Source organism: Elephas maximus, chromosome 19, assembly GCF_024166365.1.
Source record: "Elephas maximus indicus isolate mEleMax1 chromosome 19, mEleMax1 primary haplotype, whole genome shotgun sequence".
Taxonomy (NCBI): domain Eukaryota; kingdom Metazoa; phylum Chordata; class Mammalia; order Proboscidea; family Elephantidae; genus Elephas; species Elephas maximus.
In genome coordinates this window covers 32,323,687-32,351,267 of record NC_064837.1, presented here as the reverse complement: position 1 = coordinate 32,351,267, position 27,581 = coordinate 32,323,687, and the positions used below count along the sequence as shown (strand labels likewise).

The following is a 27,581-nucleotide window of genomic DNA, read 5'->3' as shown; positions in this document are numbered from 1 at the left end:
CAACTATAGAGGAGTAGTTGATATTCCATTACTACACCATGAACTTCTTTAACTACCCTATATACCGTTGCTCCTAATCCTCCTTTATTTAAGGATGCATGCCATCTTTCAACTTGTGACAATTGAAATACCCCTTTGTCACCAAAGGCCAGCTCAGATGGTGTCTCCTCTGTCATGCCTTCTCCATCTGAATTAATTACTTTTCCGTTTGCAATCCTACAACACTTTATATTTCAATTATAGCAATTAACGTGCTTTTTGCCGTATCTTAGAGTCAGTTGGAAATGGCTTTGTTTCCCTCTAGAAGTTATAAGTCCCTTGAGGACAAGACTCGTGTCCTGTTCATCTTTGAGTTTTTCTTAGCACAATGGACTCAGTGCATGTTACTTGTTTGAACTGAATTGAAAAATTTTCAACCACTAGTAGTATACATTGTAAATACCGATTTAAGCATTTGATTTTCTCAGAATTGCAGAGCAGGTGTATGTTGTTTAGGATCGTAGGACTAAATCTATACCAAGGAGAAAATCATTGTGTTTGAATAAGGTTTAACAATTTCATAGTATGTGAATGTTTACATGAAGACAGACCATGTTTTCATTTTAGAGGGAAATGAATTATAATATTTATAAATTTAAGGAACCGCTGAAGGTTTCAAGGTTAGGTATTTTAAAATCTTCATTTTAAAACTTTTGGTTAGCTAGATGATGTGAGATGTAGAAAATCAATTAGCATTAAGTTAAGGATCAGCGTTCTTTAAATACAAGGAAATTATCCACCTGATCTAATCATTTTATCTATTCCATGATTTCCCTGGTTGCCAGAGAAATAAGTCAGTAGTCTGTTACAAAAGCCTGAAGAAATACTATGGTTTATGTTTTCTCAATTATTTATAACATTTTTATTTGCTAATTATCTTTTTAACATCTTAATTGAATTATGTCATATCCTTGTTTCTTGTAAGTGAAATACTCAAAAATAAAAAACTAACTATAAGACCGCTATAGTATAGTGGTAATTACTAGCCTTTGTTGGGCATTAGAGTTATTTGGCAAGGATATTAAAAGTGCAGGTTTCCGGCTCTGTCTGCAAAGATTGGAAACCCTGGTGGCGTAGTGGTTCAGTGCTACGGCTGTTAACCATAGAGGTCGGCAGTTCGAATCTGCCAGGCACTCCTTGGAAACTCTACGGGGCAGTTCTACTCTGTCCTATAGGGTCGCTGTGAGTCGGAATCGACTCGATGGCAGTGAGTTTGATTTTTTTTTTTTGGTCTGCAAAGATTTATTTGGTGGGCCCTAGGACTCTTACACTGGAAACCCTGGTGGCATAGTGTTTAAGTGCTATGGCTGCTAACCAGAAGGTTGGCAGTTTGAATCCACCAGGCGCTCCTTGGAAACTCTATGGGGCAGTTCTACTCTGTCCTATAGGGTTGCCATGACTCTTATACCTAAGCAGACATCCAGAGTAATTCTGAGATAGATGGGCCATGAGCTACATTTTGAGAAACACAGAGTCAGACTGGTCCTACTATTCATGTAGCTGTGGACAATTTAACCTCTTGGAACTTTTTTCCTCATCTGTAAACCAGGGACAATGACAAAACTTACTTTATAAGGTTATTGTAAGGAGTAAAAGAGATCACGTGTTTTTGAAAAGACTCAAAATATGGACATTGTCCCAGGGCAAAATTACCACAAAGTTATAGTAAAGCAAAAAGAAAGATTTTATTTAGCATATGTTCAAAGAGGCAAAAGTGAGAAATGGGCAAGCATCTACCAGAGCTATGTCTGTCTGAGTCCAAGGAAGGTTACAGAATCATCAGTATGTATTGACATTACAAATGGGTAAAATCACTAAAAGTTTCACCTTTTCACAGATTGGCTAAAATCTGATAAATCCCTATGATTCTACATTTTGAATTGTCTTTTCTTAATAATCATTGGTACAAGTTTCTTTAATAACAATCAGGTGGTCTTCATTGGTCCAACAATTCTTACTTTTTACTAAGTTTAATAGAAAAAGATAGGAGTGTAAAAGGTCTCTGAAAGACGTTTTCCAAGATTGTCCTAGCTATTGTTTTTACACCTCGGGGCCCAGTTGGTATGTCGTTGTGAGTCCTTATGAGTCCATCTCCAGCTAGTTCATATTCTTTATACTCAAGGACAGGGAATAATGGCTCCAGTTTTAACTCCTAAGTCAACATTTGGCTTGTGAATATCAGTGGGCTTCACCCCACTGTGTCCATAGAGAAATTGGTTCTGGATCAAGCAATTTTCTAATAAAGGGCTGTTGGCCAGTAAAAAAAAAATCACTTGCCCAGATGTATGGGAAAAAAAGTTTTTCTCACCGGTTTGTTTGCTTTTATATTACAATTTATAAAGGTAAAATAACCAACAATAAACTAGTGTCACAAACAACTGAATTGCTACTGGCTTGGGAAAGCAGCTACTTTATTAGTAGGCCTTACTCTGAAAGCGCTACCACAAAGTCAGAATTACTGCTAAGTTTTCACAGAAATTCTGACGTGGGCAGGTTTACATTCTGATTTATCTGTTATCTACGACTTCTTACTCAACTTCTGGCCAAACAATTCACTATTGATGGTCTTTGCAGGATCTTCCACTCAAATAATATTTGGTACATTAAACTTTTAAAATAATGTGTCAGGAATGTGGAAGCTTGCTGTGATAGTGTTATTAACTGATTTAGACATAGACAGAAAATATTTATTTTAAAGCATCAGCGACTCCATTTAAATTTGTGTAATGAGCCAAGGTATCTAGGAAACAAAAAAGAATTACAAATTTTCACTAGTAAATAACATTTATGTTACAGTGTAGATGCCTTTAATTAGTTTTTCACACAGAATTATAAAGTAAAATTTGAAGTCACAGTGAGTTGAACACACTGCCGTATTTAATCAAATTTTGTTCCATTTTATGTAAATCACAAACGAAGGCTGGGGGGCTGTTTATATTCAATACAGAGTTAGAATAATTAACTTTTTTGAATTACTGAAGAATTTATATTTTGTCATGGTAAGTACATCTTTCAAAATTGCAAATTCAAGCTATTGTTACCTTTTATTTAAACTTAAGAAATTGAGTTAGAATTTTAGCCCAGAGTTCAAGTTTTTAATGCTTTCATAGATACTAACCAAATTTTTACCAGGGCTGTTATATTTTTTCTATCATAATTTGCTACTTAAATACCTATGATTTAATTTCCTAAAAAATTTTTTTTATCTGTATAAACAGTTTTTAGTGACAGAGAGAGAATATGCTTGTGGGGATGCTCTTTTGGTTCAGTATTCAGAGAACATATATAGAGATCCTAAATACGTTTGGAATAGACTGGTACAGGTGTTATTGCTGTGTGTGTGTGTGTGTGTGTGTGTGTGTGTGTGTGTGTGAGAGAGAGTGTGTGTGTGTGTGAGTGTGTGCGTGTGAGAGAGAGAGAGCGCGATGTCTGAGAGAAGATTCTACTTCCAAAGACCAAACCCTAGTCATTTTGGCTTGTTCTAACCATCTGTTTTGTCTGTAGATGTTTAGCACCACATAGTGTTGAAGTTTGGAGAGACAGACTATAAATTCAAAATGTAGTTAGTTTTAATCAACATTTCACAGAATAAAGTCTGTGTATCCCATCTCTGTTATTGCACATGGATAGTAAAAGCCAAGCACAGTCCAGCTACTCTGCTTGAATCTGAAGGCTCCTTGTTTGCGTGCTAACCTTTGAAATACCTATATTCTAACTGGAATGCATACTAGTTCTAGATTGAACTGTCATCTTTAACACCCTTTTTTTTGTCACTAGAAAGTAATGCTCTTCCCTGTTGTATCTTGGGCCTGTGATATAAATTCTTCTCTAGGTTATCCTTTTCCTAGTTTTTGAATTGAAGCATAACACCATAACACATAGCCCTTTTTTTTTTTTTTCTGTGCCGTTGTTACCTATCTTGCCTCCAGGCATTGTACACACTGTTTTGCCTCTGCTTTTAATATTCTTCTCTTGCTTCCGTGGTCAACTCTTAGATGCTCTTCATGTATCTCTTTAAATATCAAGACCACAGGTGTCTAATATCTTATGTACTCCCAGGAAACCCTATTCTATCCCTTCATTGGAACCCTGGTGGTGCAGTGGTTAAGAGCTGCGGCTGCTAACCAAAAGGTCAGCAGTTCGAATACACCAACTGCTCCTTGGAAACCCTATGGGGCAGTTCTGCTGTCCTGTAGGGCCACTATGAGTTGGAATCAACTAGACAGCAATGGGTTTGGTTTTATGCCTTCATTATACTTTCCACACTGGATTAAAATGAGCAATTTTCACTTCTTCTAGACTCTAAACATAGTTGTATTGTTCATGATCATATCCCTAGTTTTTAGCACAAAGGCAGGCAGGTAGTATTAATGTTTTTACTAAATGTTTGCAGAATATTAAATGGTCTTTGGCCACAGCTTCTGTACTTTTTTCCAAAAATACTTTGCCCTGTGGAAAGTTGTAACTTACCACATGCAGATTGAGCACTTACTGTGAGAGGCACTGTGCTCTGTCTGCATCATCTCATTTAATCCTTGGCCCATCTTGGAGGTTCGCTGTACCTCCATTTTAAAAATGAGGAAACTGAGGCTGTGAGAAGTTAAAGTCTTCCAAAGATCACATGACTTAGAGGAGGCAAAATTGGGACATAAACAACCTAGTAAGTCTTCACGTCCCTCCCTCATTATCCTCTTATCTGGTGGTGATAATGTAAGGCTTACCGCTGTTTTAAGTAGATCTCAGAAGGTCATTGCTTTTGAGAGCTGGCTGTTTCCTCAAAAATGTTACAGAACTCTATGTGTGTGTATGAAAATACTTGGATATTGTGCCTGGCTTTTTTTGATGAGGACCCAACTCTGGCATTAAAGCGCTGCTTCTGCAGCTGGAGCCTCTGGTGAGGTCGAACTTGATTAGGATGGCGCAAGGTACAGGCCAAGAACTATTTAGAATGTCAGGAATATGGTATGCTGCTGTTGTGAACCAGAAAAAATTATACCTGTAGGTGGGTGATAAATTCATTCCTATTTGCCTAGTAAAGTTTTGGTATTGATTTACAAATTGCAAATAGAGTAACTACTGGAATAATTACCTGTAAGTGAAAATAAGATTAGTTGAATTTCCTTTCTACAGCAATTCAGCTGCCAGTTCATGTACGATGTCTGGGTACTAATAATATCGTGTATATAACTGACTTTAGCTTGCTTTTGACAAATGTTCAGTTGAGGAATTTGCTGTCCATATCCAGAAAATGAATAGATCAGACAAACTTAAAAGCCAGCTCTAAAGCATGGTTTTAATTGGTGACCAAGACCTATTGAATTTTCTTTCTTCTAAATATTTTCCATATGTTTCCACATTTCTACCTCCACAAAGAAATTGTACTTTTAAGGAGATTAATAAATTTAGTTTTCAATGTTAAAAAAAATTGGGAGGGAGTTGATAAGGCTTTTCTGTGTGTTCTAATTTACTGTATTATATAGGCACCAAATAATCAGAAGTACTTATTAAGCATCTATTGTATGCTCAGTATACAGTAGTATAGAAGTGAGAGCATGCTTTCTGTCCTTTTGTTTTGGAGTAAGATTTTTTTAAATGCTTCTACTTGAAAGAAAGTTTAGAATTTGCGAAAGCTAATGTTTCTCTGGAGGAATAGAAGAGGTTTCTCTTTCCCTTTCTCCTTTCTTTCTTTCTTCCCTTCCTTTCTTCTTCACTTCCTTTTTTTAAGTCATAAATGCCGGGGATAGATATCTTATATAGGAATAGTAGACAGAAACACTGTCTCAATTTATATCTCAGACTCCTGTGATTCTTCTTCCTATTGTTAAAATTTTTAAATACTCCTTTTAAATACGTTCACATTAACTGAGTATCTGAAGTAGATACTTCAATCTTAAAAAATGGAAAGCATTATGCTTAAGTAGAAGTTTTGCATATTTGTAAAAAAATTAGTTCCAATTCCAAAATAATTGACCTTTTCATAAATGTTGACTCATCAGGAGGTTGCAGTGTAGTAAATTAGTTATTTGGTTAAAAAACAACAACAAAAAAAAAAATGGCGCAGTTTTTTACTCCTGTATGAAAATTTTGTCTTTATTATCATAGTTCTGATTATTTTGCTGCAAATTTTAAAAAATGAATTTAACCTGTTATTTAAAACTGTGAACTGAGATTGTACATCATGCAGTGGTTCAGAGAATAGAATGAGTCAAAGTGTTAAATATAAGCTTCCCCCAGTGTTAAAAAATAATTTGTGTATTGTTTAATGAGAAACAAATTTGCTCTGTAAACTTTTCAATAAAGTACAATAAAAAAAAAATAAAAATTAGCTTCCCAAATAACCCAGATCACATTCAATTAAATATAAGTAATATTATAATTACAGGTAGGCAAAAACATGCAATTATATGTTTTCTTTTTTCTCTTTTTGGTTACCTACATTTTCAGTATTTTTCATGCAATGAAATGTGTTATTAATGTAATAAGTGCATTAAGTAATACAATTTTAAATCAAGCTATTTTTAGGTGTAACACGTTTTAAAAAGACTGACAAAAATATTAATGGTTGTTTTAGGATGGTAGCATTAGTTGTGATACAGATTCCCTTTCTGTGTTTTCCAGATATTCAATAATGAAATTATAAAATTACTTTTATTATTAAGGTTAATACACAGGTATAAGAAAGCATATCAAAGGCTTTAGAAACGATTTAATAATTTCTACTACCCATGTTTTGTTTCCCCTCTATTTGCAGAATTAAAATAGCATTTCAAATAAGTAAGTTACATTTATACTTTATTTTGATAATTGAACAGAGGAATAATATAAAGAACATGTTTAAAACTTATTACATAAAAGGTCACAGTACAAATATGAGTCAGGTGTATCAGTCTCCTTTGATAAAGGAATGTTTTTGTAATTACATTAGAAATGAAAATACTATAAGCTTAAAAATCTTTATTGTTCACAACCTGTATTGTTAAGATTTTAGTGACTTAATTTTTAGTCTTTGATTTACTTCTGTCAGTGGTTTACTGAAAAATACTGGTTTTTCTGATCACAGATCCAGTTATAATAGCACTCACATCCTCAGAATTATGTCTAAGTTGTTTTCAGTAGTGATTTGGTTTAAAATGGATGAAACAAATCTAAAATTCAGTATAGTATTGAGCTTTTGATGCCTTGGAAGGTTTATTTTCTAATGTTAATTTATTTAACATTCTAATCAATACAAATGGATATATTTTGTAGACATTATGAAAATAAGTTCTTTTACAGATCACTTCCCAGCATCTTTTATAAATGTGTCTGTGGCAAAGGTTTTCAACTGAGGACGATTTTGTCTCCCAGGGAACATTTGACAGTGTCTGGAGACATTTTTTGGCTGTTACAGCTAGGAGGCTGCCACTGGCATCTAGTGGATAGAGATCAGGTATTGCTGCTACACATCCTGCAATAAACGGGATTATTTTCACCCCTGCAAAAAAAAATTACTTGATCCAAAATGTCTGTAGTGTCAAGGTTGAGAAACTTTGGTCTGTGATATGGAGAAATAATGTTTGGTTTAGTGAGTTCACTAAATGCTAATAAAATAACAGGTGCTAATTTCTCTTGCTCCTTTCCAAGGTTAAAGTGACATAGATAATTAATATAGAAGCCTAGTAAAGATAATGAAAGTTGATTGCCTTTTCTTTTTAATTTGTGCTAAATGTATGTGTAACAAAACAGATTTCTATTTTTTAACTTAAAATATGTTAACCTTATCACTCAGTTGTTTATAATTACCCTTAGTAATATAATTAGTAAGTAATTAGTTCCTTTTAAATGCTGAAAATAAAAATGTAAGGTAACTTGATATTGCTCTTAGAATCCGTCTTCATTGGTTCCATGGATCATTAAGACTGTTCAGTTGTTGTTAGGTGCCATCAAGCCAGTTCCAATTCATTGTGACCCCACATACGACAGAATGAAACAATGCCCAGTCCGGCGCCATCCTCACAATCACTGCTATGTTTGAGCCCATTGTTGCAGCCACTATGTCAATCTACTGTGTTCCGCTGCTATCCATAAGGTTTTTACTGGCCAGTCTTTTCAGAAGTGGATTACCAGGTCCTTCTTCTCAGTCTGCTCTAGTTGGGAAACTGTGCTGAAACCTGTCCACCCTGGGTGACCCTCCTGATACTTGAAATACCGGTGGCATAGCTTCCAGCATCACAACAATGTCCAAGCCACCACAGTACCACAACTGACAGATGAGTGGTAGAAAGACTATCTAGGGTTGGCTAAGTTAAGAACTTTTCAGGAGCGTATTCTCGGTAAAACGGGGACTACTTGGAGTCAGTGTACTTGACCCCAGGGCTTTCTTGTTTTCAGCTATGACCGATGTAGTCTTTCTCATGAACTTTCTTTCTACTATAGGAGAATTGTTTATTTCTAAGACTCTCAGTTCTTCTGGAGTGTGATAATATGTGCAAAATTCTGTATTCCCAGTGCAGGATTTTTTGCTTTCAGTAGAATTTACCACATTCTTTAAGTACAAACCCCACTCTGAGGTTTTAGACATAATGACTGCCAGAGTAGGGTAAGACAGAGAAACTTAAGTGCTGAGAGTCCCTTGAAGGACAAACAAAAGGAAGATAATTTCTTTTTAAAAATTTTATGGAAGTCGGTGGGATATATGTTTTCTTTTTTTTCACCACTTTTCATGATTATGGTCCTTTCTTTACAAATACAGTACAAATGCACATATCGTCTTTGCCGTATCTGAATTTTCTTGCTGAGGGAGTAGATTTTCCCCAAAAAGTAAAGCAGCAAAGGAATAGATTAAGTTTGAATGCATGTAGTTTTCTTTTTGATCACAAATCCAATCATTGGTGCTAGGAACTTTTCTTTCTTTGGTGTTTTTCTGCTGATCCTTCCGCTCCTTCACAACTGGTTTTCCAAGGTTAGCCATTCTCCAGTGTTAGCCATCCTTGGCTCTCCAGCCATAGGGCCTTTCTGTTCTCAGTGCTGGGTCATGGACCTTTTACTGGGAAGCCATATTCCTCGGCTTTAGCACTGAAAGTACAACTGTAGGGGATTCCTTAAATGACTTAGAAGAATCCGTGGAATTCACAAAGATGTGAAAATACTGAATTCGCTGGTAAGGGCATTAACTAGTGATTGGTTTAGGCGTAGCCTGTGTGTTGAAAGCTAAAGATAGGCAAAATAAAAGAATGACCTAATTAGAAAGAGGTTGGTAAATATTTTGTTTTTACTTTTTTGGGGGGGTGGTGGGAGGTGAGGTGGGAAGGTGTTTTTTTTTTTTTTTTAAGGAAGTGAATCTTGTGCTGGATGTCACGTGTATTTATTACCATGAATGAGTTAGTAGGAAAGAGATGGAAGAAATCCTGAATCCTGAAAGCAAGGTTTAAAAACTAAAACCAAACAAAAAAGTATGTTGTTTGTGCATTATTTTTTTATTGCTAAATTGCCCACTTAACGGTATTTTTTCAAGCTTTGCAAAGGACATACATTTTATATTTTTTATTTCAATAAGTGACAATTAGAGAGTGGACGAAACAGTAATAAGATAAGAGTTCTGAGACAGCTCATTGTTTTGTATCACATTATTATTGGTTTGTTCTCTCATTGCAACACACAATGAGGTTGAATGATTGCATTCAAAGAGTATTTTAAAAATGGGAGTTTGTAAACTCAGCTCAGAAACATTTGCCATAAACTTGTTTTGCTTACCACTTCTCACATTTTATTCTTGTTCTTTTTGTGTATTTTCATGTAAGTGTCCAGTTTTCTTAAAGCTAGGATAGTCTGGACAAAAGTGGTATGGATCCAGTGTATTCAGTTTGCTTACCTCCTTTTTAGTTTTTCTGGTTACCACAAAAACATTTGTTTTTCAGTGACGGTGACTAACTAGCTCAAAGTAGAATTAATGCTCCTTCATGAGTACTTCCTATAAATATACTATGTATATAAAATATTTATTTTTTAAAATATGCTTTTCCTTTTAATATTCTGAGAAGAACTCATAAGTGATTTAATTAAAATAGATTTTTTTTTTTTTTTTTTTACTAACTTAAATGTTGTTTGTAGGTGTTGCTGAGTTGATTTTGACTCATAGTGACCCTGTGTGACAGAGTAGAACTGCCCCATAGGATTTTCTAGGCTGTAATCTTTATGGGAGTTAAAAAAAAAAAAAAAATTTTTTTTTTTTAAATCTTTATGGGAGTAGGTTGCCAGGTCCTTCTCCCACGGAGCCACTGGCTATATTCAAATCACCAACCTTACGATTCCTACTCACTCGATGGCACTGGGTTCTGGTTAACCTTTCTGTTAGCAGTCAAGCACTTAACCATTGCATCACCAGGGCTCCTTTCTCACAGACTGCCACCCCCCAAATCAAATTAGTAACTGAATCCTGATTTCCGTATTGCCTATCACATTTTGAATACTAATACATCTGCTTTGTCATTTATTAACATTCTTATTTGTAACACTTTTTTACCTTTTTTTGCATTTATTTAATAAGTATTGAATGTTTAAGTGAGTCATCATATTGACAGAATGAATCAAACATTTGATCCTGCTGTTACGATGTTTACGGTCTATTAGGAAGAGAAGATGTACACAGAAACTTTACATCGAAAATAAAGATCGAAAATTACCTACACTGAGTACAGACAACGTGGTGGTGGTGTTGTTAAACAACAAAAACAGACAGCCCATTACTGTTTTGTCAGTTGTTGGCATTAGGTGCCGTATAGTCAGTTCCAACTCATAGCGACTCTATATACGACAGAACGAAACGCTGCCTGGTCCTGCGCCTCAGTATTCTTTGCCAGCACCGTAATTCAAAGGTATCAATTCTTCTTTGGTCTTCCTTATTCATTGTTCCACTTTCTCATGCATGTGAGGCAATTGAAAATGCCATGGCTTGGATCAGGTGCACCTTAATCCTCAAAGTGACATCTTTGTTTCTAAACACTTTAAAGAACTCTTGCAGCAGATTTGGCCAATGTAATACATCTTCTGATTTCTTGACTTCTGCTTCCATGGGCGTTGATTATGGATCCAAGTAAAATGAAATCCTTGGCAATTTCAGTGTTTGCTCTGTTTATCATGTTGCTTATTGGTCCAGTTGTGAGTATTTTTGTTTTCTTTATGTTGAGATATTATCCATACTGAAAGCTGTAGTCAGATCTTCACCAGCATGTGCTTCAAGTTCTCTTCGCTTTCACCAAGCAAGGTTGTATAATCAGTGTATCACAGGTTGTTAATGAGTCTTCCCGGGATCCTGGTGCCATGTTCATCTTGAAATAGTCTAGTTTCTTAGATTATCTGTATAGCATACAGATTGAATAAGTATGGTGAAAGAATACAACCCCGACGCACACCTTTCTTGACTTTAAACCACGTGGTATCCCCTTGTTTTCTTAGAACAACTGCCTCTTGGTCTAAGTACAGTTTTCTCATGAGCACAATTAAGTGTTCTAGAATCCCCATTCTTCGCAATGTAATCGATAATTTGTTATGATCCACACAGTTGAATGCCTTTGCATAGTCAACAAAACACAAGTAAACATCTTTCTGGTATTCTCTGCTTTCAGCCAAGATCCATCTGCCATCAGTAATGATATCCTTTGCTCTACACCCTCTCCTGAATCTGGTTTGAATTTCTGGCAGTTCCCTGTCTTGGTGTACTGCTGCAACCATTTTTGAATTATTTTCATCAGAATTTTACTTGTGTGGTATTAATGATATTATTCAATAATTTCTGCATTCTCTTGGATCACCTTTCTCTGGAATGGGCACAAATATAGATCACTTCCAGTTGGTTGACCAGGTAGCTGTCTTCCAAAATTTCTTGGCGTAGACAAGTGAGTGCTTACAGTAGAGCATTCACTTGTTGAAACATCTGAATTCCTAGAGCCTTGTTTTTCTCCAATGCCTTCAGTATAGCTTGGACGTCTTCCTTTAATACAGTTGGTTCTTGGTCATATGTTACCTCCTGAAATGGTTGAACATCAACCGATTGCTTTTGGTCCAAAGGCTCTGTATATTCCTTCCATCTTCTTTTGATGTTTCCTGTGTCATTCAGTATTTTGCCCGTAGAATTCTTCAGTATCGCAACTCGAGGCTTGAGTTTTTTCTTCCACCTTGAGAAATGTTGAATGCGTTCCTCCCTTTTGATTTTCTAACTCCAGGTCCTTGCATATGTCATTATAATATTTTACTTTGTCTTCTTGATTTGCCCTTTGAAGTCTTCTGTTCAGCTCTTTTACATCATCATTTCTTCTGTTAATGTGGTGTGGGAAGCCTAAAGGAAACAACTTGGTTGTATATTATTTTACATGTTGGATTTAAGCAGCCTACTTAATGGAACATTACAGATTTTTTTTCTGACTTTAAAGCCTTTTACTTTTTTGTTTATTTGGATTTAATTTTCTTACCTTTTTAGATAGTGTATTTTGTTTTCAGAGTTTTTGAGGGGGGGTAGTGATTATTTTTTGCTATTGAATCATGAAATTAAAATATATCCTTAGAAGTTACATTATCAAGATGAGCTAATTTCCCAGAAGAGAGGTCTGAGATTTTAGAATCGTGTTTGATTTGATTCTCAGTGGAGGAATCAGACATCATTGATCTGGAGAAACGCTACTGGTTGCTGAAGGCACAATCCCGGACTGGACGATTTGATTTAGAGACATTTGGCCCATTGGTTTCACCACCTATTCGTCCATCTCTGAGTGAAGGTAGGAATTACTCCATTTTCTACAAATGTTTATTGGTAAACACGCCTGAGCTCATCTCTTATATCTAACCACATTCTAACACTAACCAATGCATTTTAAAGGTAACACTGCTGTAGGCTTGCAAGTTTGTTGCAAATAGTGGAGTGGAGTGGAGAAAAACTAAAAGGGGAATTAAGATTGTATTCTACTCTAGGCCTTCACATTATACCTGTGTAACGTTGCATAAAGGAGCCTTGGTGGCACAGTGGTTAAGTACTTGGCTGCTACCCAAAAGGTCCGGGATTCAAACCTACCAGCAGCTCTGTGGGAGAAAAGACTTGGTGATCTACTCCTGTTAAGATTACAGTTTAGAAAACCCTGTGAGGCAATTCTACTCTGTCCTACAGGGTCACTATGAGTCAGAATTGGCTGGAGAACATACAACAGCAGCAACAGCAACCTTTCATAAATCAGTTTAGCTTTCTGCACCTTAATATCTTGGTCAAAATGAGTTTGACTAAGTCAGTGCTATAAAATTGTGTTCCAATGAGGTGCCTCAGTAGCTGGTGCAGGGATTTGGGTGGTGATTACTGAATGGGCAGAACTCCAGGTTTCCACATATAACCCTACCTGTTCCTCAGCTAGAGTGCCTCCACTTTTTTTCTGTTTTACATAAGAAGGAATCAATGCTATATCCTTCCCCCACAGAAGAAGTTTAAAAACCATTGGACTAAATCATTTCTGAGGTCCCGTCTAGCGGTAAACTTCTTAATTGCTTTTTTTTTTTTTTTAAATAAAGAATACAGTGTGTAATTGCAGGTGATAACACAAAAGCCGTATTTAGAATCTGAATACCTGGGTTCTGATTCCAGTTGGTATCCTCTGAGCTTTAGTTTTCTAATCTTTAAATTGAATACCCTGCATTAGATCCTTGGAACGCACAATCCGTATCCTTCAGATTCCTGGGGTACTTCAGAAGTACTTGTCAGGGAAGCCAGAGCAGATTGGGCATCGGCCACTACCAACACCAGCAGTGCAGTTGTGTTTTTACCTTTTCAGAGTTAGAAATTGATAATCATTTCATTTGGGGAAAGAAAATCAGTTTTTTTTTTTTTAATTTAAAAACCACAGGATTAAATTATCTATAAATTCCCCTTCATCTCTGGGATTTAACATACTCATGTGCAAAAAATTAACAAGTCCAAAGAAGTCATTATGGTAGAGAATCTCTTTCTCTCGTAATACATTGTGTTATTTTTCTCTGCTTCATGAAGGAGCTTTGTAGCATGAAAGATAACATCACAGTGTATCTTTCAGTATTCTTTTATCAATTTTTATTTTTTTATATATTATAGCCATTTTAAAAATTAGAATTAATTTAAGATAAAGACAGATATAACCAGACACTAAAGGATAGTGATATATTTTTTTGCAAGCATGCTAAGTCTCAATTATAATTATGCCAAGAGAAAAAAGAAAGCCATACTTTCTGAGACGGTGGGAACGACTGATTAACATTCTTTTTTATTCAGCCAGTTTGTGAAAAGGAGTTATACTTCCTTTCATAGGCATGTTAGTATTAATATTAGGAAGTTTTTTGGGTGTAGTTTATGTTGTCTCTTCCCTATTTTACAGGTTTGTTTAATGCTTTTGATGAAAATCGTGACAATCACATAGATTTTAAGGAGATATCTTGTGGGTTATCAGCCTGTTGCAGGGGACCCCTTGCTGAAAGACAAAAATGTAAGTGTATTAAACATTGTCTCACAAATTGCAAACTATGCAAAGAGAAAATCAGCATTTATACATGTATAATTATTGTGGATTCAGGCTTGAATTTTCATAACTTTGTCAGGTTGACAAATAGTATCTCATGTTGAGCTTTTACTAAGGTCAGTCTAAGCAATCAGTCATCTGTTCTTTTTCACTGTGGAGTAGTCTGGGATCTTTACTATAAATAACAGTGTTGATTCTCCTGATGAATCTGAAATTCATGATAAATAAAACCAAATCAGCCATGATGGATTTGAAAATTTTTAGTCTTTAGGAAATATTTTCTGGGAGCCTATTTGGAGAATTTTGTGTCTTGCATAATTTGATATATAACTCATTTTCTGTCACTTGCATATTTTAATATTTTATTGGCAAATGAAATTTACGATGAATGCACAATTTTAGTAAACATTAAAATGATATTTTTAACCTAGCTAAAATGTTATTATAGCATAATTTTTAAGGATAAGTATATTACTAAATCTAAGCAATATTTGAGAAAATGAAGTAGTTTGCATTTAATTAGAGCCTAATTCAAATATATTTATTAAGGGCATTATCTTGGTGTCTTTCAAAAATACATCTTCACAAATGTTGCCTATTTCAGAAGCATTAATTGATATTTTGATCTTAGTAATATTGTACTATGATACACTCAGTTGATTTAATAGTGTAATTATTCTATTGTGGGATTATGTGAAATAGATAATTTTTTAATCTCATACATTGAGATTTCTTTTCTAATTCCCTGATTATATGGCATTACTCCTATTTGGCTTTATGATAGATAATTAAATCTTATTTAAATATTAACCTTGATATAAAGTAAAACTTAATGCAGCATTTAACCTTGAGCCATATTTAACCAACGCGATTGTTTTCATTAAAGCTCTAATGTTAAATAAGGAGACTGACATCTCTGCTTCTCAACTGAGGTTAATTACTGTCCTTTACAAATTTTTTATTTTTTAAGTTTCTTTTTTACTGATGGACTAATGGAAGTTAACAAGCTAGAGTGATTCACTTGGAGTTAATTAGCAAAATGCTGATTTTGTAATTCTTAGCATGTTGTATATGAACTTCACTGAAGAACTGAAATTGATCTATACAAACAATTGAGTGTACATTACTTGTATTGGAGAGGCAAAGCAGGCTATCTTTACACCAGCTTATTGTTATTGATTCTTAATGTAGATGGAATATTTCCAGCATTACAAGAAAACTCTCTGCAGTGATCATTTTTAAATGTTAGAAATAAATTTAAGGGTTTGGATTACGTCCTCAAAACCTGTGATTTGTTGTAATATATTTTATGTGGTGACATGGCCCTTTCTTTCTGGTTTGCAAGTAATTTAGCTCTAGATTTAGCTGAAGGATAGGGCACCCCAACCTGGATCATGATTTAGAGAGATCAATCTATGAAGTATGTGCAGAAAATCCTGCAAGCTCAGAGGACTTAATGACGTATTATAGTCTGCCCAAGGTGAGAACTTAATCCAGAATATACTCGCTTACGAAAGTAAGTAGTTATACTGAGGCAGCTTCCAGCAAATGTATGGTACTTCAGCATATAAAAATAACTTCCCTCTGTAAGAGTCTTGTTTTGTTTTTTTCCTTAGTTTGCTTCAAGGTGTTTGATGTTGACCGTGATGGAGTTCTCTCCAGGGTTGAACTGAGAGACATGGTCGTTGCCCTTTTAGAGGTCTGGAAGGACAACCGCACTGATGATATCCCTGTAAGTTCTAAGTGTATGCATCTTGTTGCATGTAAATTCCCAGTAGGAAAATAGACTGGAGAATTTTTTTTTAAAAAGGAAGAAAGGATTTTTTATTGCTTTTTGTTACTGTATTATGTTATTTAAAATGTTCATAGTTATTGATGCAAAATTGAGAAGAATTTAATTCATTTTGGCTTAGAAAATTTAATAAATTAAACTTATTGTATAAAGTAAGAACGAAACAAAACTGTCCTGATTTAAAAAAAATTTCTCATTCAAAAAATCATGCACATACTGTTTTGTGACATGAGTTGCAACCCCCACAATGTGACAGCACACTTCCCCTTTCCATCCCAGGTTCCCTGTGTCCATTCGACCATTTCCTGTCCCTTTCTGCCTTCTCATTCTGCTTTTGGACAGGAGCTGCCCATTTGGTCTCGTATGTCTTATTGAATTAAGAAGCACATTCCTCATGTGTATTATTTTTTGTTTTATAGTCCTATCTAATCTTTGTCTGAAGAGTGGGCTTCAGGAATAGTTGCAGTTCTGGGTTAACAGTGTGTCCAGGGGCCGTAATTTCAGGATTTCCTGCAGTCTGTGTCAGACCATTAAGTCTGGTCTTTCTATGTGAATTTGAGTTGTGTTCTACGTTTTTCTCCTGCTCTGTCTGGGACTCTCTGTTGTGTTTCCTGTCAAGGTGATCATTGGTGATAGCCAGGCACCATCTAGTTCTTCTGGTCTCAGGCTGGTGGAGTCTCAGGTTCATTTGGTTCATTAGTCCTTTGGAGAGAATTTTCCTTGTATCTTTGGTTTTCTTCATTCTCCTTTGCTCAGAGTGGGATGGGACCAATTGGTGTATCTCAGATGGACACTCACAGGCTTTTAAGACCCCAGACGCCACTCACCAAAGTCGGATGTAGAACATATTCTTAATAAACTATATTATGCCAGTTGGCCTAGATGTCCCTCAAAACTATGGGCCCCAGCCCGAGCAACTCTGTCCCTCAAAGTGTTTGAATGTGTCCAGGAAACTTCTTTGCTTTTGCTTTGGTCCCATTGTGCTGACTTTCCCTGTATTGTATGTTGTCCTTCGCTTCACTGAAGTAGATCCTTGTCTACTGTCTAGTTAGTGATTTCCCCTCCCCCTTAATTTTTTTTTTTTAAGCAAATATAAGAATCTATTTATGGTAATTTAGGGGTGGGGAAGGAACTTGACCAAAATACAGTACACATTAGCCACTAAATAATAAAATAAAAATGTTATCCATTCACTCTTTTCTAATTACTCCTCTGGGTTGCTGTTTTTAAAGGAATTACACACGGATCTATCTGACATTGTAGAAGGCATATTGAATACACATGACACCACAAAGGTGAGTCTAGCTAGGACTAGTTTATCCTTTTCTAAAAATACCACGCACTCTGAGTTGGGGTGTGTAGCTTGTATGAGTGCTTGAATGTCTTCTGCATCATATTCACCAGGTACTTGTCTGGGCCTGTGATTAAAATGCCTCCGCCTTGTCTCTGAAGATAATCCATCCCATCTTTAAATAACTTTATTAAATGTAAGATATATAAAAGTACCATAAGCCTATTGTAATCATTTTATAAGAAATAGACATAACCCTGGATAGCTATAATTTATAATTTATTTATCGCATCTTAATAAGTTCCGATAAAGGCTAACATTATATTGAGTGAAAGAAACGACACAAAGGTATACATACTGTATGATTCCATTTATATGAACTTTCAAGGACAGACGAAACTCACAAAAGGTAATAAAAGAATAGTGATTTTATGGGTTGAGGGATTAACTGGGAGGGAGCATAAGGATATCTTTAGCTCCTCGAATTTTAGTCCTGATTGTTCAGTGTAAAATTCCATAGAACTTTACCAGAGCTCATCTGCCATTAAGCTATATGGCACACATTCCTCTTTACCACCTATGCCTGAGGTATAAACATTATATGGCAGTGCTGCAGATCCTCTGGTTTTTTAATGAATTAAATTAGAATAATAGAATTAAATATTGTTCTGAATATGGAGGAACAAAGGGATATACTGTATCAATGGTCGGATAAATTTGCTTCTATTCTGTGTTTTATGTTTTAAAAACTGAATAATAACTATATAAGCCATTCTGTAGCTTTTTTTTCTTTTAGCAATAAATCAGCATTTTTCTAAATTTCACAATTATTTATTAAGCACGTTCCATGTGCTAGGTCGGAAACCCTGGTGGCGTAGTGGTTAAGTACTATGGCTGCCAAACAAGAGATCGGCAGTTCAAATCCACCAAGCGCTCCTTGGAAACCCTCTGGGGTGGTTCTACTCTGTCCTATAGGGTTGCTATGAGCCGGAATCGACTCAAAGGCAGTGGGTATGTGCTAGGTGGAGCCCTAGCTGCGCTGTGGTTAAGAGCTTGACTGCTAACCAAAAGATCAGCAGTTCAAATCCACCAACTGCTCTGTGACGGGGCAGTTCTGTTCTGTCCTATAGGGTCTCTATGAGTCAGAATCAGCTGGATAGCAGCTGGTTTGGTTTGGTTTTTAGTATGTGCTGGGTATAAAATAACATATGTAGAGATTTGATTTCAGTCTTTTCAGCCTCTGCATAGTGTTCCATTATGAGTATGCCATGATTTATTCCTGTATCTTTTAAATCGTATTGCTATGGTCAAAGAGCTATTTTCAAAGGCAAGAGGAATACTAAAGATGGGTGGTTATGGAAGTAATTGAGAGTTCTGATAACATGGTAGTATGAAATGAACAAGCCCCCAAGTCAGAGAGCTCTTTTTGGGCATCATGCGTTATGCATCCAGGTGTTTTCAATTTCTCATGCTGTATTTGAAAAAAACTCTTCATAGTACTTCCTCTTTGTTATAGGTGAACCAAACAATTTTAAACAGTGACCATGATGAGAAAGATAGTATAATCCAATGTTAGTCATATTCTAAAGTGGCTTACCTGCTCCCTCTTTCTGCCTTCTGCTTTTTGAAAGTGCACTTATTTATTTGTGTAAAGAAAAAAAATGAAGAAATTGGAGCTTTTGTTTCTCTTCCATTCTCTTTAGTTCGTTTCTACACCTGTATTTGGAAGATTTTTTTAACTACTAAATTCCCTCGCATCTCACTTGTTTGATTATAATGCAACTTTTTTCCTACAAGTCAGCTTTTTTCTTTTAAAAAATGTCTACCTGTAATTTTCCTTGTTAATAGTGCACACTGCCATCATATTTGAGACATAAAAGAAAATGAGGGTAAATAATGTTAAGACAACATCATTGTTATCATTAAATAGTAAAAGCTAAGAACATTATTATTCATCTAGGATTGTTAGGTAATGATTGAGCACATGAAGTAAAAACATTTGGTTTTATTTTTGCCTGGCGAGAAAAGTATATTGGCTTCTATATGCAATTTTTGATACATCTTGACACTACAAAAATGTTACGTTACTCAGTTTATAAGAGTAATGTTCAGTTGTATTTTGGGAAAACATGATATAAATATTCATTAAAAAACCCAGTGCGTTAGATTCTGTCAAATCTCTAAGAAGTGTGATAATGTTGCCAGAATATCCTTCTTTGACAAGTATTAGATATACCATACCATACCCATTACCAAAGAGTCAATTCTGACTCATAGTGACCCCGTAGGACAGAGTAGAACTGCCCCTTAGTTTCCTAGGAATGCTTGGTGGATTTGAACTGCCAGCCTTTTGGTTAGCAGCCATAGCACTTAGCCACTGCGCCACCAGGGTTTCCTAGTATTAGGATGAAAGAGCATGATTCAGAAACTCTGATTTTTGGTTTCAGAATGATTAACCAATACCAGTTGCCATTTAGTTGACTCCATCTCATGGCGGCCCGTATGAGTTATAGTGGAACTGTGCTCCATAGGATTTTCAGTGGTTGATTTTTCAGAAATAGATCACCAGGCGTTTCTTCCAAGGCATCTCTGAGTAGACTTGAGCCTCCAACCTTTTGGTTAGCAGCCGAGCACATTAACTGTTTGCACCACGCAGGGACTCCTCAAAATTATTAAATACTCCTTTTTGCCTACCCAGAGCCTCTAGTGGTTTTCCATAGGTAACCCTTGAAGCAGAAGCTATTTTGAGTTATTTCCCATGTCTTATTGGAGAAAGGAGATTGTTGATGATACATTATCCCCATTACCATTAACTGCTTTAACAGAGTTACAGATAGCACTTGTAAAAGTTTTGTCATTTTTAAACTTGTGCTAGCTGGCCTACTTTTTCAGATAAACATATAGCAGCTACTGAAAATTATTGGTTTGCTTTTAGAGAAATGACTAATATAAGTTCAATCAACCAGCATTGATTCCAATGCTATAAAAAATGAGGGCATTCTTAACACAAGATCTTTATGAACGTTTTCTCTCTTTTAGATGGGCCACCTTACTCTGGAAGACTATCAGATCTGGAGTGTGAAAAATGTTCTTGCCAATGAATTTTTGAATCTCCTTTTCCAGGTACGTTGATAATAAATGACAGGTCCAGGCAGTAGTAGTACCAGTAGTCCTGCACGGTTTCTGTTATATACGAGCTAGAGCTACGACATCTCTGTCTCAGCTCGATCTTATTTACTTAACATTAGCTCATTGCTGGGCTGCAAAACCCCATATAATTAAAAAGAGAGCGCAGCTTTATTCTGTATACCACCTGAAAGGTGGTAAGATATAGCATGAGTGCCTGCTGAAGCTTCTCAAAATCATGACATGGAAAATAGGAAAGCAAAATGTAGCTGATTATGTTTGTTTATCTTATAACTCATGGTAGAGCAGCATGTAGACATATAGAGAACAATTTTAAATTGCGAAAACTATGATAATTTGCTATTTTTCTTCATTGTTATCTTTTTAAAAGGCCTGTCCTAACTAAGTAGGCAGTGTGAGCAGAAGGATAACATAAAAAGTCAACTATAAATTTTTCAAAGTGTACAATCTCTCCAGTTAGGAGTTTTAGCTACAAGGCTGTTTCTTAGTTTTTATTCTTTGGAAGGTCTAGGAAAGATTGAGGGGAAGAGGGAAGAAAAGCTGCCAGGAGTAAACACTAAGTCATAGCGCTTGCCAGATTTTAACTATTTTACTGTAGTTTCCTTGCTCTATTTTTGAAGAATAATTTGTTTTACATTTTTCATAGTTCTTTATAAATATTTAAATTTATTTAATAGTGATGTTTTAGTTTCCCCTTATTTTATTTTCCTTCCCTTATAAAAGCACTCTTGTGAAGATCAGAATAGTTTGGTATCTTTACATCTATCATGATCTTCCATTTTAAATAAATAGCTAGTCTGTGACAGCTATGTTAAAATAACTTAAAAATCAGTCTCTTTCTGACAGCTAATGACTAATTATTGCATAGTTAAAACGTATGTAATGTAGTAAGCTTAAAATGTTCATTTAAAGCAATTGATTGCTTCACTATCAGTTTCTAGCAGGGATTCAAGTTGATAGCTTTATAAAATATGTACAAAAATTACATAAATCATCACTATAAAGTGACCTGAATTGCTTGGTAAAGTAGAACTTGAGCAGCTAATTTCATCTCATTTAGATAACATCCTTACTAATAGGTTCTGTAGGCTCTTTTCCTATTATTAATTTTGTCTTTTATATTAAATATACCAACATTTGATCACCTAAGTTTATTTCTGAATCATTTTTTAGCTCTTACGTGGCATGGTAGTTTGATTTTTCATATTGCCTTCCCCATTTTCTCATTCTTGTCAGGGACTTGAAGTAGCACTATTTTTGTCTGATTCTAACTTGTGATGTACCGGCGTATATTTGAGACTTGCTTCTGTGTGAAAAGCCAAAGGATTTTTACAGTGAATACTCATATACCCACTACCTAGATTTTATCATTACATTTTACTATACATGCTTTATCTCATATTCAGATTGGCTTTTAAAACTATATACTGGTTTAATATATGCATAAGCAGATGGTTACATTAAGTTGTTTTATTGTTTGTATTTGTCTTAACGTTAGTAGAGTTAGCTGGTAGCTTTACTGATTGAAGATTGAATTATCCTCTTATTTTGTTTGCCAAGATCCTACCCTTGGTTGTGTGTTTTGGGTATTTAAGTCTGGCATGTGGAAGTGTCAATAGAATTATAATTCTGAAAACAGTCCCTGTCTTCACTGCTTTTTTGTAAGCTCTGTGCTTAATATTTAGCTGAGGAAGTGTGCCAAACATAATCAGGGTTTTCTCTCTCTGCACTTGTCAGAAAGTGTGAAGTGTTAAAGGGTGTGGTAGGCAAAATAATGCCCCCGCCAAAAAAAAAAAAAAAACCCTAATCCCCAGAACCTGTGAATATGTTACCTTACATAGCAAAAGGGACTTTGCAGATGTACTAGGTTAAAGATCCTGATATGGGGAGATTATCCAGGTAGAGTCATACTGATCACAGTAGCCCTTATAAGTGGAGAACCTTTCCTGGCTGTGGTCAGAGAGAGAGAGGGGTGACACCAGAAAAAAGGTTAAAGAGATACAACATCGCTGGCTTTGAAGAGAAAGGGCCATGAGCCGAGGAATATGGGTGGTCTCTAGAAGCTGGGAAAGGCAAGAAATCATTCTCCCCTAGAGCCTCCAGGAGGAAACGTAGCTTGGCTGACCTTGATTTTACTCCATTGAGACTTATGTTCAACTTCTGACCTACAGAAACTGTAAGATAATAAATTTGTGTTTTTTAAGCCACTAAATTTGTGGTAATTTGTTAACAGCAGCTGTAGAAAACCAATACAGAGGGAGTAATCCACATTCATGGATTGGAAGGCTCAGTATTGTAAAGATGTCACTTCTGTTTAAGTTGACTTGTAGCTTTGGTGCAATCACAATCAGAATCCCGAGAGGCTTGTTTTTGTCGTTATTGTTGCTTGTATGTTTTTGTGGAACTTTACAAGCTGATTCTAAATGTGTATAGATGTGCAAAGGGCCAAAAATAGTCAAGGTAATATGGAAGAAGATCAAAGCTAGAGGATTTACGTTACCAGATACTGTGACTTATTATAAAGTGACAATTAAGACAGTGTGATATTTGCATTAAATTAGACCAGTGGAACAGAATAGAGAGTCCTTAAACATACCTACCCATACGTGATCTTTGATTTATAACAAAGATGATATTGCAGTACAGAAGAAAAGGAGTAAGGGATGGTCTTTTCACTAAATGGTGCTGGGTCAGTTGGTATCTGTGTGGGGAGAAAAAAAAAAAAGAATCATTATTTCTACCCCAAACCATACACAAAAGTTAGTTCCAGGTAGATTAAAGATATAAATATGAAAGGTAAAAAAGTAAAGCTTCTAGAAAATAATGTAGGAAGATACCTAACTGACTTTGAGGTCACAAAGAATTCTTAAATAGAACACAGAAAGCACTCATCATAAATGAAAAGATTGTTAAGTTGAACTTCATTAAAATTAAGAACTTCTTAATATTAGAAGTTCTTTATATCCAAGACACCATTAAGAGTGAAAAGCCACAGAATGGAAGAAGATATCTTCAGTTCCTATATCCAACAAAAGACTTGTATCTAGGGCATACCAAAAACCAAACCAAACCCACTGCTGTAGAGTTGATTCCGACTCGTAGTGATCCCACAGGACAGAGTAGAGCTGCCCCGTAGCGTTCCCAAGGAGCAGCTGGTGGATTCGAACTGGCAACCACTGTGCCACCAAGCATACAGACAACAAAAATCATTAAGAAAAAAACAGAATCACAGTATAAAAGTGCTCAAAAGATATTTCACAAAAGAGAATATCAAAATAGCTAATAAATTTATGAAAATGGACTAACCTCATTAGTCATCATGGAAATATATATTAAAACCACACTTGAAATACTATTAGACACCCAGCAGTGTGGTTATGTATTATTATATGTTGGTAAGACAATGAGCACCTGGAACTCTTGTACATTGCCTGTGGGAATATAAATTGGTAGAACCACTTTGGAAAATCGTTTGGCAATATTTACGAAAGTTGACCATATACATATCCTGTGAGCCATAAAGTCTACCCCTGTAGAAACTTGTGCATATGTGCACCAAAAGACATAGTAGTATGTTCTTTTAAGGACTATTTGTTAATAGCCAAAGATAGAAAATAGCCCAAATACCTATATCAACAGGAGATGGATATGCATACAGTGGTATACTTTCTTGCAATGAAAATGAATAAACTAATGCTACACAAAGCAGCATGGGTGAATATTACAAAACGTAATATTGAGTGGAAGATGCCAGACCCAAAAGTTCAAAATCTATGATGGTAGAATTCAAGGCAGTGAATACTTTGAAGGTGTGCAGTACTGCCTGGGAAGGGTCACAAAATGGGGTTTCTGGGAAGCTGGCATTGTTACGTGCCATCAAGTTGGTTCCGACTTATAGCAACCCCATAGGACAGAGTAGAACTGCCCCATAGGGTTTCCAAGGAGCAGCTGGTGGGTTCAAACTGGCAAACTTTTGGTTTGCATCAGAGCTCTAACCATTGCACCACCAGGGCTTCTCTGGGAAGCTAGTAATGGTCTATTTCTTGACTGAGCTAGTAGTATTCTATTTCTTGACTGGGTGATGCTTATATAGATGTGTTGACTTTGTGAAAAGTCATTGAGCTGTATGTTTAGGATTTGTACACTTTTATTATATTTCAATTTTTTTTTTAAGTTTGCTTACCAAAAAACGGGTATCAAAAGCCCAGTGTCTATCGATGTTGTTGTTGTTGGGTACTATCAAATCGATTCTGACTCATAGCAAACCCGTGTACAACAGAATGAAACACTGCCCAGTCCTGTGCCATCTTCACAGTCCTTGTTATGCTTGAGCCCATTGTTCCAGCATGTCAATCCATCTCGTTAAGCGTTTTCCTCTTTTTCCCTGACCGTCTGCTTTACCAAGCATGATGTCCTTCTTCAGGGACTGATCCCTCCTGATAACACATTCACAGTATATGAGACGTAATCTTGCCATCCTTGCTTCTAAGGAGCATTCTGGTTGTACTTCTTCTAAGACAGATTTGTTTGTCCCTCTTGGCAGTCAGTGGTATATTCAGTATTCTTTGCCAACACCACAATTCAAAGGTGTTAATTCTTCTTTGGTCTTCGTTATTCATTGTCCCTCTTTCGCATGCATATGAGGCAACTGAAAACAGCACGGCTTGGGTCAGGCACACCTTAGTCTTCAGGGTGACATCTTGGCTTTTCAACACATTAAAAGAGGTCTTTTGCAGCAGATATGCCCAATGCAATACCTCTTTTGATTTCTTGACTGTTGTAGATCCAAGTAAAATGAAATCCTTGACAACTTCAGCCCTTTCTCCGTTTATCATGATGTTGCTCATTGGTCCAGTCGTGAGGATTTTTGTTTTTATGTTGAGGAGTAATCTGTGCTGAAGGCTGTGGTCTTAATCTTCATCAGTAAGTGCTTCAAGTCCTCTTCACTTTCAGGAAGTTTTGTGACATCTGCATAACACAGGTTGCTCACAAGTCTTTCTCCAATCCTGATGCCCCGTTCTTCTTCATATAGTCCAGCTTCTCAGATTATATGCTTAGCTATACAGATTGAATAGGTATGGTGAAAGGATACAACCCTCACACATACCTTTCCTGACTTTAAACCACACAGTATCCCCTTGTTCTGTGCGAACAACTGCCTCTTGATCTGTGTACAGGTTCCTCATGAGCACAGTTAAGAGCTCTGGAATTCCTGTACTTCACAATGTTATCCATAATTTTTTATGATTCACACAGTCGAATGCCTTTGCATAGCCAATGAAACACAGGTAAACATCTTTCTGGTATTCTCTGCTTTCAGCCAGGATCCATCTGACATCAGCAATGATATCCCTGGTTCCACATCCTCTTCTGAATCCAGCTTGAATTTCTGATGTTCCCTGTCCATATACTGCTGTAGCTTCTTTTGAATGGTCTTCAGCATTTTACTTGTGTGTGATATTAATGATATTGTTCAATAATTTCCACATTCAACTGAATCACCTTTCTTGGGAATAGGCATAAATATGGATCACTTCCAGTCAGTTGGCCAGGTAGCTGTCTTCCAAATTTCTTGGCATAGACATGTGAGCACTTCCAGCGCTGCATCTATTGGTTGAAACATCTTACTTTGTATTCTGTCAATTCCTGGAGCCTTGTTTTTCTCCAATGCCTTCAGTGCAGCTTGGACTTCATCCTTCAGTAGCATTTGTTCCTGATAATACGCTACCTCCTGAAATGGTTGAACATCCGCCGATTCTTTTTGATGTAGTGACTCTGTACTCCTTCCATCTTCTTTTGATGCTTCCTGCATTGTTTAATATTTTCCCTGTAGAATCTTTCACTGTTGCAACTCGAGGCTTGAATTTTTTCTTCAGTTTTTTTCAGCTTGAGAAATGGCAAGTGTGTTCTTGCCTTTTGGTTTTCTATCTCCAGGTCTTTGCACATGTCATTATAATACTTTACCTTGTTTTCTTGAGCCGGCCTTTGAAATCTTCTGTTCAGCTCTTTTACTTCATCATTTCTTCCTTTTGTTTTAGCTGCTCAGCATTCAAGAGCAAGTTGCAGAGTCTCTTCTGACATCCATTTTGGCCTTTTTTTTTTTTTTTCTTTCCTGTCTTTTTAATGACCTGTTGCTTTATGAGTCAGAATCGACTCAATGGCACTGGGTTTGGTTTTTTTTTTTTTTGCTTTCTAAAATGTATGATGTCTTTCCACATCTGGTCTTCGGTCATTAGTGTTCAATGTGTCAAATCAGTTCTTGAGATAGTCTCTAAATTCAGGTGGGAGGTACTCAAGGTCATACTTTGGCTCTCGTGAACTTGTTCTAATTTTCTTCAGTTTCAACTTAAACTTGCATAAAGTGCAATTGATGGTCTGTTCAGTAGGACAGTGGATAAACAAACTGTAGTATATTCAAACAGTGGAATACTATTCATCAGTAAAGAGGAATGAGCTACTGATAATCATAACATGGATGACTCTCAAAAACGTTATCTGTACATTTCATTGTTATGTAAATTTACCTCAAAAGGTAAACAAACCTGTAAACAGATATTGAACCTAGTTAATGATGTAATTGAGAAAGGCTGTACTAGTGTCTACAATTTACTTTGAAATGTTGTTGTTGTTGTTAGGTGCTGGCAAGTGAGTTCTGACTCATAGCGACCCTATGCACAACAGAACTAAACACTGCCCAGTCCTGCGCCATCCTTACAGTCGTTGTTACGCTTGAGCTCATTGTTGCAGCCATTGTGTCAGTCCACCTCGTTGAGGGTCTTCCTCTTTTCCACTGACCCTGTACTTTGCC

At 36.1% G+C, this 27,581-nt stretch overlaps 1 protein-coding gene across 2 annotated transcripts in view; it reads left to right on the top strand.

Annotated features, from left to right (window-relative positions):
- Window positions 1–27,581, top strand: part of USP32 (ubiquitin specific peptidase 32) — a 212,936-nt gene that overhangs the window by 108,954 nt on the left and 76,401 nt on the right. For both annotated transcript variants that reach the window (XM_049860791.1, XM_049860790.1), the window contains exons 6-10: window positions 12,657–12,788; window positions 14,403–14,510; window positions 16,160–16,275; window positions 17,568–17,630; window positions 20,666–20,749. In XM_049860791.1, coding sequence (XP_049716748.1) covers window positions 12,657–12,788; window positions 14,403–14,510; window positions 16,160–16,275; window positions 17,568–17,630; window positions 20,666–20,749 — 503 coding nt within the window. The remainder of the gene's footprint in view (window positions 1–12,656; window positions 12,789–14,402; window positions 14,511–16,159; window positions 16,276–17,567; window positions 17,631–20,665; window positions 20,750–27,581) is intronic.